Source organism: Echinops telfairi, unplaced genomic scaffold (genome assembly GCF_000313985.2).
Source record: "Echinops telfairi isolate 266 unplaced genomic scaffold, ASM31398v2 ScPeMD7_28;HRSCAF=97, whole genome shotgun sequence".
NCBI lineage: Eukaryota > Metazoa > Chordata > Mammalia > Afrosoricida > Tenrecidae > Echinops > Echinops telfairi.
In genome coordinates, this window is record NW_022103925.1 from 2,547,236 (window position 1) to 2,559,358 (window position 12,123).

General features: G+C 43.5%; 1 protein-coding gene across 1 annotated transcript in view; it reads left to right on the forward strand.

Moving 5' to 3' along the window:
- The window catches only part of POLN (DNA polymerase nu), a 200,207-nt gene that overhangs the window by 81,732 nt on the left and 106,352 nt on the right, over positions 1-12,123 (forward strand). The window contains exons 11-13 of the mRNA XM_004715106.3: positions 1,245-1,301; positions 4,878-4,931; positions 6,038-6,103. Of these exons, the coding sequence (XP_004715163.3) occupies positions 1,245-1,301; positions 4,878-4,931; positions 6,038-6,103 (177 nt within the window). The remainder of the gene's footprint in view (positions 1-1,244; positions 1,302-4,877; positions 4,932-6,037; positions 6,104-12,123) is intronic.

Sequence of the window (12,123 nt, forward strand, 5' to 3'; positions counted from 1 at the left end):
GGGGAAATTACGTGGTAGAGGTCAGGATGCAGTGACATTCGGGGAAGGAATGTGAGTCTGCTTGCTCTGGACAGTAGTCAGACGTCCTGGTTCTCTAGTGCTGCTATAACAGAAACACCCCAAGTGGATGGCTTTGGCAACAGAAGTGTATTTTCTCACAATTTAGGAAGTTAGACATCTGAATTCAGGGGTCCAGCTCTAAGGACCAGGGTCCAGCTCTATCTGTCAGCTTTGGGGGAAGGTCTTTGCCACGTTCAACTTTTGTGGATCCAGTGCCACTTAGAGCTCTACAGACATCTTGTCTAGGAGGTTCTCAGCAGAGAGATCCTGGGTCCAAAGAATGTACTGCATTCCCAGCTTTTCTTTCATGGTGGTTCTGAGGTCTTGCGCTCTCTCTTCTTGCTTCTCCTTTTATGTCTTATAAGATAAAAAGTGGTGTGGGCCATACACCCCAGGGAAACTGTTCATATCAGAACTCTGACCTAAGTAAGGGTGTTATGTCCTATCCTAATCCTGCTTCAGTAACATAAAAACATATCTCAGTCATTAATAAAATGTAATCTGGCCTCATTAGCCACAGGTAGAAATCAGAGTTTACAGCATATCACAAAAATGGAGGATAATCATATCAGATCACTTCATGGAGTATAAATGCATCATTACATAATAGTCAAACACAGAGAATCATGGCTTAGACAAGTCACCACATCTCTTGAGGGCACACAATTCATCGTGACGTCAAACAACTGTGTCGCCTTTAGGATAATTCAACAAACCATTGTTTTTATGATCTTAGACCTGTCTATGTATATACTCTAATTTTTAAAGTTAATTTAAAATATTTTTTTTAAATCCCATTTTTCTGCACCCTCCTTGAAATCATCTCCAGACAACCATAGTTCAGAGGTTGGGTGTTCCCAGACTTTCGACTCACTCAGTTGTAGGGGTTTTCTTCCTCCCCCCAAATGGCAATCCACAAGCGCTAGCGTTAGATTTCACTAATGTATACCTCAAGAGGAATCTTATTTCCAAGCTTCTGGAAGAGCTTTCCTTGGGCTGTGTGGACACTAAGATGAATTGGGGAGGATAAGGATTCTGACACTTATCAGTAGAGTTTATGATGAATCTTAATTTTGTGCTCAATTTAGACCCTTTGTTTTTAGGATTTTTTCTGATGGAGCATGATTCAAGTGTAAACTAAAATGGAGGAATTACATTGGTGATTTTTATTTTTGTTTTTGTAGTTGAACGCATTACAAGACCTTCATCCATTGCCCAAGATCATTTTGGAATATAGGCAGGTACGTTGGACGATTTTTATAAACAAGAAGTGATGAAGAGGATCCACGTGAGACCACCTCTGTCCAGGACAAATCCTATCTTAGCCGAAGCAGCCTGACGATGCTCTAAGGTGCAAATAGGATTTGGGACAGCTGCAGATGACCCTGGGGGCTGCTTTCGGTAATGGGATTAGTCTCTTTGTTTCAAGTTGACCGGCTCTAACCCCACTTATTGACTCTCTCATATGATTTTCCTCAAGTCAACACCCAGTCCTGCTCGGCACTGTGAACCCAGCGGAGGTGAAAGAGAAGGCGCCCTGGTTGTGCAGTGGTTAAGCACTCTGCTGCTAACCGAAAGGCAATCTGCTGCAAAGATTGTTTGTGTGCCATTGAGTGCCATGCCAATGTGATGAGTGCCATGCCAATGCTTAGTGAAAAGCTGAGCTGCTAACTGGAACGTCTGTGGTTCAAACTCACCAGCTGCTCTGCAGGAGGAGGAAGTGGGAGCCTGTTCCCATGACAGACAGTCTTGGAAACCCATGGGGCAGTTCTCCCCTCTCTTGATAGGGTCAGAATCGACTCGGCAGCAGCGGGGTGATAACTACAGTTCACTATTTTATTGTGGTAAATTACACATCCCGTAAAGGTCGCCATCTGAACCTGTCCAATTCCCTGGCAGCACTGGTGAGCATTTCGAGGCACTGTGAAACTGCTTCCCAAAATGGCCACACGATTTTACATTCCAACCAGCAACACATATGGGGGGAGGGGATGCCATTTCCCCCACAAACTCCTCACTTGTTAGCGGGCTTTTTCATCCCAGCCATCCTAGTGGGCGTGGAGTGCGTCTTGTTGAGGGTTGGAGGGCATCCCCAATGACCGTGGGTGGCCAGCACCTTTTCCTGTGTTCTTCATTTGCTCCTTTGCCGGGGTCTCTGGTCCCTCCAGGACACCTTCTGACCTTGAATACAAGTCCACCACAAAGTGTTTGCTCACCCCAGCTTACTCTGGGTCTTCCTCCCCAATAGGTCATTTCTTCTCAGTTTGACTTCTCCTTCAGTTAAGAGATAATGTAGACTTCTTTTTCAAGCACGTAATAGATTAAGTGACTGCTCTGCACGCTCCAGAGGGAGAGGGAGTCTTGAAAGATGGCTACTGTTTAGACAAGGATGACTATTTGTTTATTTGGCTAACTCTTGAGATTTTTTTGCCTTCTGGATGCTGTAATCATTGTACTCTTAACCGTAGAGTACCTAAAGCAAATGGAAGAAAACATGAAGTCAGAGGGCTGAATAGAACATTTCAAAGGACACCTCGAGAAGATAAAGCCAAATAGTATACTGAAACGTGCAAAGACCTAGAATTAGAAAGCCCAAAGGGAAGAACATGCTCAGTAGATCTGAAACTGAAAGAACTCAAGAAAAAAACAGCTCCACAACCAAATGGGCCTAGGAGGCAGTTGTGTAATGAAGGGTAGATTAAAGAAACGTCAGGAAGACCAGAACCAGAGTGGGTGAATGTATTCTCTCACAGGCTTATTAACTCAGGCATGCAAGCCACATGATACACATACATAATAAGAAGGGGCTGTAATAGAGGCATACACGTAACAGGAAGGTACATACACAACAAGATGAGTGGGTTCTACAGTTAAGATAATGGCCTATCCGTGGTCATCTCTGAGCTGGCTTGACCTTGACCTTAAGTGTCCCTGAGCTTTCTCCAGGGGAGCAATCTATGATCCTTATCAGAAGAGAGTGGGCCCTACTTAGGGGGGCGGGGCATGGTCTGATTGCTCTTGGCAGACAACCTTCAGGCAGATAACCTTCCAGAAATTAACCTTCAAGAGTATAGTAGCAACCATGTGCTCACAAGCAACATCTTAAAATCGGTATCATTACGGGGGACATTGTAGGGAATAACTTACTTAGGAGAATGTGACTGGGATGCATTACGAACATGGAAGCTTCCTCCACCAGATCTGCCTCCCAGACTCCTTCACTATGAGCCTAGAGAATTTGTCTGCGTACATTCTCTTCCTGATTCTCTGTTTCCCACACCTCACATTGAAATATTGAAAGATTCTATGGCCAAACATTGAGTGATGCAGGAAGCATCAAGGGAAGATGGAAAGAATACAGAGTCATTGTACAAAAAGAACTAAGTTGATATTCCACCATTTCAGGAGGGAGCAGATGAGCAAGAACCAGTGGTGCTGAAGGAAGAAGTTCAAGCTGCTCTGAAAGCATTAGCCCAAAAAACAAAGTTCCAGGAATTGAATAACTACCAGTTGAAATGTTTCAACAAGTGGATAAAGCCCTGGAAGCACTTACTCATCTACGCTAGGAAATATGGAAGACAGCTACTTGACCATCTGACTGGAAAAGATCCATATTTGTGCCCCTTCCAAAGAAAGGTGACCCAATAGAATGCTTAAATTATAAACAATATCACTAACACACATGCAAGTAAAATTTTGCTAGCGATCATCTAGCAATATTTGCAGCAGTACATTGACGGAGCTGCCAAAGGTTTAGGCCGAATTCAGAAGACTGCGTGGAACAAAGATATCATTGCTGCTGTCAGATGGATCTTGGCTGAAAGCAAGAATATCAGAAAGATGTTGACTTGTGTTCTATTGACTATGCCAAGGGATTTGTTGGTGTGTGTCATAACAAACTTTGGATAGCCTTCAGAAGAATGGGATTTCCAGAACACATCATGTCATTGTGCTCATGCGCAACCTGTACATGAATCAAGAGGCCATTGTGTGGACAAAACAAGGGAAAACTGCATGGTTTACAATCAGGAAAGGTGTGTGACAGGGCTGTATCTTTTCACCATACTTATTCAATCTGTATGCTGAGCAAATAATAACAGAAACTGGGCTATATGAAGAAGAATGTACCATCAGGATTGGAGGGAGGCTTATTAACAACCTGCAATATACAGATACCATGACCTTGCTTGCTGAGAGGAGAACTTGAAGCACTTGCTAATGAAGACAGGATTGCAGCCTTCAGGATGGAGTATGACTCAATGTAAAGAAGACCACAATCCTCACCACTGGAACAATATGTAACATTATGGTAAATGGAGAAAAGATTGAAGTTGTCAAGGATTTTGTCTTGCTGAGATCCACAGTGAATGCTCATGGACTCAGCAGTCAAGAGATCAAAAGACGAGTTGCATTGGATACATTTGCTACCCATCTGGCATGAATATTGACTAGTGTTTCATTGATAAATTCCCTTCTCCTCCTCTAGCCACTCATGTTTTCCCCATCACATATTTATCATTGACGTCAGGAGTTCTCTGGGGTTCCTGGACTGCATTGACAGTTTTTACCACCACCCATGCTGTTGGTGCTACTATTTACTGAGACCTCAGCCTTTGATCCATATTGTCGGCAGTTGTACATAGGGTTGGTATGGGTCTTATCACTTGATAGCACATAACACCAACAACAGAGCGACCTGCCCTTCTCTGAAGCACGCCCACACTGCTCTGAAGTATGGGTCTACACCGCTCAGAGGATTATTCCAACTTAAGCACTTAATAAAAAGAAAATTACTTCTCTTGCTTTTGTTCCTTTAGGTTCACAAGATCAAGTCAACCTTTGTAGACGGATTGCTAGCCTGCATGAAAAAGGCAAGTGAAGCACCAATAAAATCGACCTGTGATGAGTAAGAAGGGTTATACATGGATTCAGATACATGTATGATTTTTAAATGTTTCAGTAAACACTGTGATCAGCTACTATTCTTAAAACTAGAAACCCTGCTTTTGTCATCTACCGATCCTCTGTATAGCATGACCTTGACATTGTAACCCTTGGGTTTCCCTGGAAGCTACACAGCTGCTTGTGCCCTTGCCCAACTATATGTGTATCTCTTCTTCTGGATTCCTTTGCAGGAGCCAAAACTCATGTTACTGCTTTATGTCTTATTGCTGCTCGGTGACTTTTTGGAACCACACAGTAAGGGACAAAACCTGCCCTTGGACTCCCGTCTCACAGCCCAGGCATTCCTACTGCATCCCCTCAATCATGTCCCTCCCCATGCACAGCAACACAAAGTCCCCATCACAGTCTCCACACGGGCGAAATATCTATCCTTCTTCCCTGTCCCAGATCACACCTCAGAGTTTGGTAACTCCAAAGTCAATGCAGGGTTGGGTGTTTAAGACCAGCCACTCTTGGCCTGCTGGAGGAGGGATGTAAGTGTTGTACAGTGAGGATGAAGAAACAAAAAGAGCCCAACATGCTCTTGATTTAGCCAGGAATTCAAAGCACGTTTTTCCCAGTTCAGTCCGGGCTGGGGAAGCGAAACCAGAAGGTGCCTGCATGTATTCAATGTGGGTGAGCCAGAATGATAACCAGAACAGGAAAGATACAATGAGTGCCCTGCTAGATACTTAACCACCGTCTTGGGAAACAAGGGCAATGTATGCATTGCATAGCAACCAAATCTTTTGACAAGCAGAGTGGGAAATGATGGTGCCCCGCTCAAAGATGGTAGTTCCCTGTGCCACTTTGAATCTGTCTCACTATCCACAGTCCTGACAACAATCCAGTCTCCCAGGCCAGGTGCCTGGAAGGCCATCCACTATAATTTTCCCCTTTCTGATTATCATTCCACTTCACCCAATTTCTTTTAGTCCGTTCCAATTCAGCTTTATTGATGGAGCCAGTTTCAAGGCCTGGGTGTAGCATGGTGTTGCTCAGAGTTTAACATGCCTCTTCTTAACTACTAAAGGGCTTCATTTCCTCGACGTGGAACCAAACTGGAACTGTGACTGGAAGACTTTCAGCCAACCATCCTGTAAGTGAGCTGATTTTTGTTGAATTCCAGCTTCTTTGTCTTACAGCTGAAGTGTTATCTAGATATGTGTTTCCTTGGGTATTTAGAACATGAAGCTTGCCATTTATAAGACGGGGGCCCACACTGAAGTCCTGTGTTTTAGGCTCTTGCTTCAGTCTGTCAACATGTATGTCTGTGACTAGGAACATAGTGAGGGAAGAAGACCTAGGATGCATGGGAGTAAGTAGGAGTGGGGAGTCTTCATGTCCAAGAAAAAGTACACCCCAGTGCCGAGGGGAACAGGAACCCTTGCCCACTGGCTACTCTGTGGTCTCAGGTTCTGCTTCTGGAATCCATAAATGTGTCTCCCATCTCTGCTACCCCACTGCTGCCACCAACCGTGTGTGTGTGTGTGTGTGTGTGTGTGTGTGTGTGTGTGTGTGTGAAAGGCTATTGCTGATGGAAAAAACTATACATGTCCTGCTTTTACAATGCAGCTTCACAGCACTGAGAGGATTGAACTACTGTCTAATGGTCATCTATTTTTGAACTAAAGAAGACTATTTTCTCATTTCAAAGGAACAGCTTCCTGTAGTATAGAACAGAGATGTAAAGAAACAAATCAGGGTCACCTGTTCCACCAAGGCAACCTGGTGGTGAGCAGGAGGGGGAGGGCGAGCAGTTTTTCTATACAGATTATAACCTTGGACACCCTAGAAGACAGTTCTTCTCTGTTGGAATCAACTTGACAGTAACAGGTTGGGGTACGGGCTTGGTTGTTCCATCCTGCAGAACTAATTTGTGACTAATATTTGATGTTTATCCTTCCACAAGAGAAGCCCTGGTGGGTAATATGTTGGGCTGCTAACCACAAGGTCAGAAGTTTGAAACCACCAGCAGCTCCTTGGGGAAAAGATCAGATTTTCTACTCCTGTAGAGTTAGTCTTGGAAAGCCACAGGGGAAGTTCCACCCTTTCCTAGACAGTGCCTATGAGTCAGAATTGACTCAGTGGCAGTGAGTGAAGAACAGCCAGAATGCTTGCTAAGAAGAGAGGATGGTGAAACGGCCTTTCATGTACTTTGCACATGTTATTAGGAGGAGCCAGTCCCTGTAGAGGATCAGCAAATGAAGAGGAAGACCCTCGAGGAGGTGGGTCGACACCGTGGCTGCAACGATCAGCTCAAACATGAGTAATCGTGGGGATGGCGCAGGACTGGGCAGTTTTGTTCTGTTGGGCATAGGGTCACTATGAATTGGAAACAACTCGATGGCACCTACCCACAACATGCTTCCATTTGTTCCAAGACTGTTCACCCTACTTACCAAATCAGCTACATACTAATACATCTTTAACAACAATTGTGAGATATGACCAGGATCTATATCGTTGCAGCATTAGCTTCTGGTGATTGTGTTACGAGAGTCTGGATCATGTTTAAACCCTATTGAAGTAAAAATAAAACAAATTCACTGCCATTGAGTTCATTCCAAATCATAGCAACTCTTTGGACAGAATAGAGCTGCCCCTGTGAGTTTCTGAGACTGACAATCCAAGAACAGACTGCCTCATCTTTCTCCCAAGGAGCAGTAGGTGGACTCAAACTGCTTATTTTGCAGTTGGCAGCCCAATGCACAAGCCCCCATGCTACCAGGGCTCCTTCATATTTTTATTTTGATTAGAATTCAATTTATTTAAGTTTTGGCTACAAATTCTGACAGCTTCCATGGACTCTGGGTCTAATGTTATGTTCTGTTTTCAAAGTTGTTGTAATGCTACTCAGATATTCCCACATGATTGCCACCCAGTGATGAGTTTGGGAATCGAACAATGGTCTACTTGTTAGATCAGTTCTCAAGCCCTTTGTAAACTGTTAACTTCAACAGCCTGATGTGGAGTTCATTGGTTTGAAAACAATTTTGTGGCGTTCCTTTTTCAAGTGTTCTGCCTTCTCTGCGGTTGGCCTGATCATTTCTAGTTCTTTGGCATTCCTTTCTCCAATCTTCAGGCAAGAAATCTGAGTCTAGTTAACCCAGTAGGCCACATACTTCCCTCCACAGTTCCCATGCCTCAGGCCAAGAAGCAGGAGGACCAGGGGGAAATACTGCCTATTTGGTGGTGGCGGTTGTTAGGTGCCATTGAGTCGGCCCTGACCCATAGCAACCCTACGCACAACAGAACGAACCTCTGCCGGTTGTGCGCCAGTCTCACCATTGTTCCTGTGCCTGAGCCCATGGATGCAACCACGGTGTCAGTCCATCTCCTTGAAGGTCTTTTTCACCGCCCCTCCGTTTTACCAACATGATGACCTTCTCCAGGGCCTGGTCTCTCCTGACAACATGTCCAAAGTATGTGAGGCAAAATCTTGCCCTCCTTGCCACTAAAACAATTTGGTAGAATTTCAAATTCTGGTCTGTTTCTCCACTCTACCTGTGACTATTAATTCCCTGAGCCTTTATTTAATGGCTCCTCTCGGTTCTTGTTGTTAGGGGCCATAGAGTGGGTTCCAACTCGTAGAACGAAACCCCAGCTGGACCTGTGCCATCTCAGTTGTTCATATGTTTGAGCCCATTCTTACACCCACTGTCCCAATGCCCTGTCCAGGGCCTTCCTCTTTTTATCTCCCCCTCTGCTTTACCAAGCATGGTGTCCTTCTCCAGGGACTGATCTCAGTCCTGACAACACGTCCAAAGTACTTGAGACCAAGTCTCGCCATCCTTTCCTCTAAGGAGTATTCTGGTCCTTTTGGCATTGCATGGTACTATTAATATTTATCTTGCAAAATTCAGTCATGCGGTCTACAGCTTCATTTTGTCACCAAGACCATATTTTCCAACTACTGTTCCTTCCTCTTTGTTTCCAACTTTTGCATTCCAACCACCAATAACCATCAATGCATCTTGAATGTATGTTTGATCAATTTCAGACCACAGACATTGGCAGAATTCTTCAATTTCTTCATCAATAGCTTTGGTGGTTGGTGCATAAATTTGAATATGTAATGTAAAGTCTCTCTATCCTTGACTCTAAAGCTGTACTTTTTCCAAGACAGGTTTGTTTGTTTTGTGGCAAACCATGGCATTTCTAATATTCTTCTCTACGACCACAATTTGAATACATCAATTCTTCTTTGGTCCTTCTTTTTCAATGTCCAACTGTCACATGCAGATGAAGCAGTTGTAAATACCATGGCTTGGGTCAGGTGCACCCCAGGTACAACAGAAAGAAATGTTACCCAGTGCTCCCGATTGTCATATTTGAGACCATCTTTGCAGCTGCTGTGTCACTCTATCTCATCTGGGTCTCTCTCTCTCACTGGCCGTCGTCCAGCAGGATGTCCCTTCCAGATGCAGGGCTCTCCTGATAACATGTCCAAAGTAGGTGAGGCAACGTTTTACACCCTCAATTCCTTCTAAAAAAATCATTTTATTGGGGGCCCATATAGCTGTTATCACAATCCATACATCCATCCATTGTGTTGAACGCATTTGTACATATGTTGCCATCATCATTTTCTAAACATTTTCTTTCCACTTGAGCCCTTGGTATCAGCTCCTCATTTTTCCCTCCCTCCCCCAGCCCTCCCTCCTTTATGAGCCCTTAATAAGTTATAAATTTTTTCCCACGTCTTACACTGACCAATGTCTCCCATCACCCACTTTTCTGTTATCCGTCCCCCTGGGAAAGGGTTATATGTAGATCATGGTGATCGGATCTCCCTTTGTCGCCCAGCTTCCCCTTCCCCTCCTCTCATTATTGGTCCTGAGGGGTTTATCTGTCCTAGATTCCCTGTGTTTCCAGCTCTGATCTGTTCCCGTGTACATCTCTGGTCTAGCCGGCTTTGTAAGGTAGAATTGGGGTCATGATAGTGGGGCGAGGAAGCATTAAAGAACTAGTGGAAAGTTGTAGGTTTCATCAGTGCTATCCTGCACCCTGACTGGCTCCTCTCCTCCTCCATTCTAAGGAGCATTCTGGTTATACTTTTTACAAGACAGCTTTGTTTGTCTTTTTGGCTGTCTGTGGGACTTTCAGTATTCTTTGCCAACACCATGATTCACTGCATAACTTCCTTGGTCTACCATGATTTGGGTCAGGTGAACCAAAGTATAGGCACATACATAATTGGGCATCGGGTTTCCTTGTCTAACTTTACTACCATTATCAACATCAACAGCCCCAGACTGACTGTTAGGAGGTGGAGGTCACATACCTTTTATATCCAAGCTTTTTTTAATTTTTATTACCAATTCTGACATTAGGCAGATCATCCTATGGTACTTTCTACTTCCCTGCTGGGTTCAGTTTTTAAAATTCTTTTCAGCAAAATTACTTGCATGCAATATTGATGATATTGTTCAATAGTTTCTGTACTCTGTTGGGTCACCATTCTTTGGAATGAGTACCAATATGGATCTCTTCCAGTCATTGGCGAGGTAGCTGCCTTCCCAATGTCTTGGCTTATGCAAGTAAGTGTTCCCAGCCCTGAGCCAGTGAATTGAGACCTTTCTGTTGTTTCTCACCGTTGCATTCAGTAGAACTCGGACTCCTTCCTGCAACACCATTGGTGCTTGATCATATGCTACTTCTTGAAATGTTTGTTAGCAATATTTTTTTGTACATTAACTATGTATTTTTTCAACCGTCTTCTGATGCTTCCTGCATTGTTCAGAAATAAGCCCCGGTGGCATAGTGCTTTATCCATTGGGTTTATGCACAAGGTCAGCAGTTTGAATCCATTAGCTGCACCGAGGGTGGAAGATATTGTTTTCTACTCCTATAAAGAGGGTGGAAGATATTGTTTTCTACTCCTATAAAGAGTTGAAGTCTTGGAATGCCACAGGGCAGTTCTACCCTCTCCTATAGTGTCATTATGGGTCAGAATCATAATTGGCTTGATGGCACTGGGTTTTTTTTACTGCATCATTCAGTATTTTCCCCCACAATCTTTCCATATTGCATCATGAGGCTTGAATTTTTTCCCTTCGGATTTTTCAGCTTGAGAAATGCTGAATATGCTGTTCCATTTTGGTTTTCTAACTCTAGGTCTTTACATATCTCATACTATACTATGCCATCTCTAGCTACCCTTTGAAATGTTCTGTTCAGCTCTTTTATTTCATCCTGTCTTCCATTCACTTTAGCTACTACAAGAACAAGTTTCAGCGTTTCTTCTTATATTTACTTTGGTCTTTTTTTCTTTCTTGTGTTTTAAATGAGCTCCATATATAATGTTCTTATTATTATCCCACAAGTCCTCAGGTGGCCATCAGTGTTCTGTGTGAAATCTGTTTTTAAAAAGGTCTCCTAATTCAGATGGGCTATAAACAAAGCTGCATTTTTTACTTTCCTAGATTTGTTTTAATTTTCTTCAATGTCTACCTGAACTTGCATTTGAGCAATTGGTGGACTGCTTCACAGTCAGTCCCTAGCCTTGTTTTGGCTGATAACTTGGGGGTATTACCGGGAAAGCTGCTGTGCACACTTATACACAGCCCTGATAGGTAAATATCTCTGAGTGGAATGGCTGGATCAGATGGTGGATTTATTGTAGGGTATGTTTTGCTTTTTAGGAAGTGGAAAAACTGTATTCTAAAGCAGTTGAACCATATACATTTCTATCAGCAGTGTTATATATGGGAATTCCAGGGACTTTACATCTTCACTGACATTTGGTGTTGTCAGTATTTCCAATTTTAACAATTATGATTTTATTTTCATGGCATTGGTTATTAATGAAGGCAAACAGCTTTCCATGTGCTCAATTGCCATATTTCTTTCTTCAGCAAAGCATCTATTCAATTTTTTTTGTTTTATTATAATTGAGTTTTTAAAATTGAGTAATAGTTTACTTCTTTGGACATATTGTCAAGAAAGACCAATCCTGGAGAAGGACATCGTGCTTGGTAAAGTGGAGGGCGGGGAACAAGAGGAAGGCCGTCAAGGAGACGGACGGACACAGTGGCTGCAACAATGGGCTCGGGCACAGGAACCGTGGTGAGGACCGTACAGAACTGAGCAGTGTTTCATTCTGTTCTGCACGGG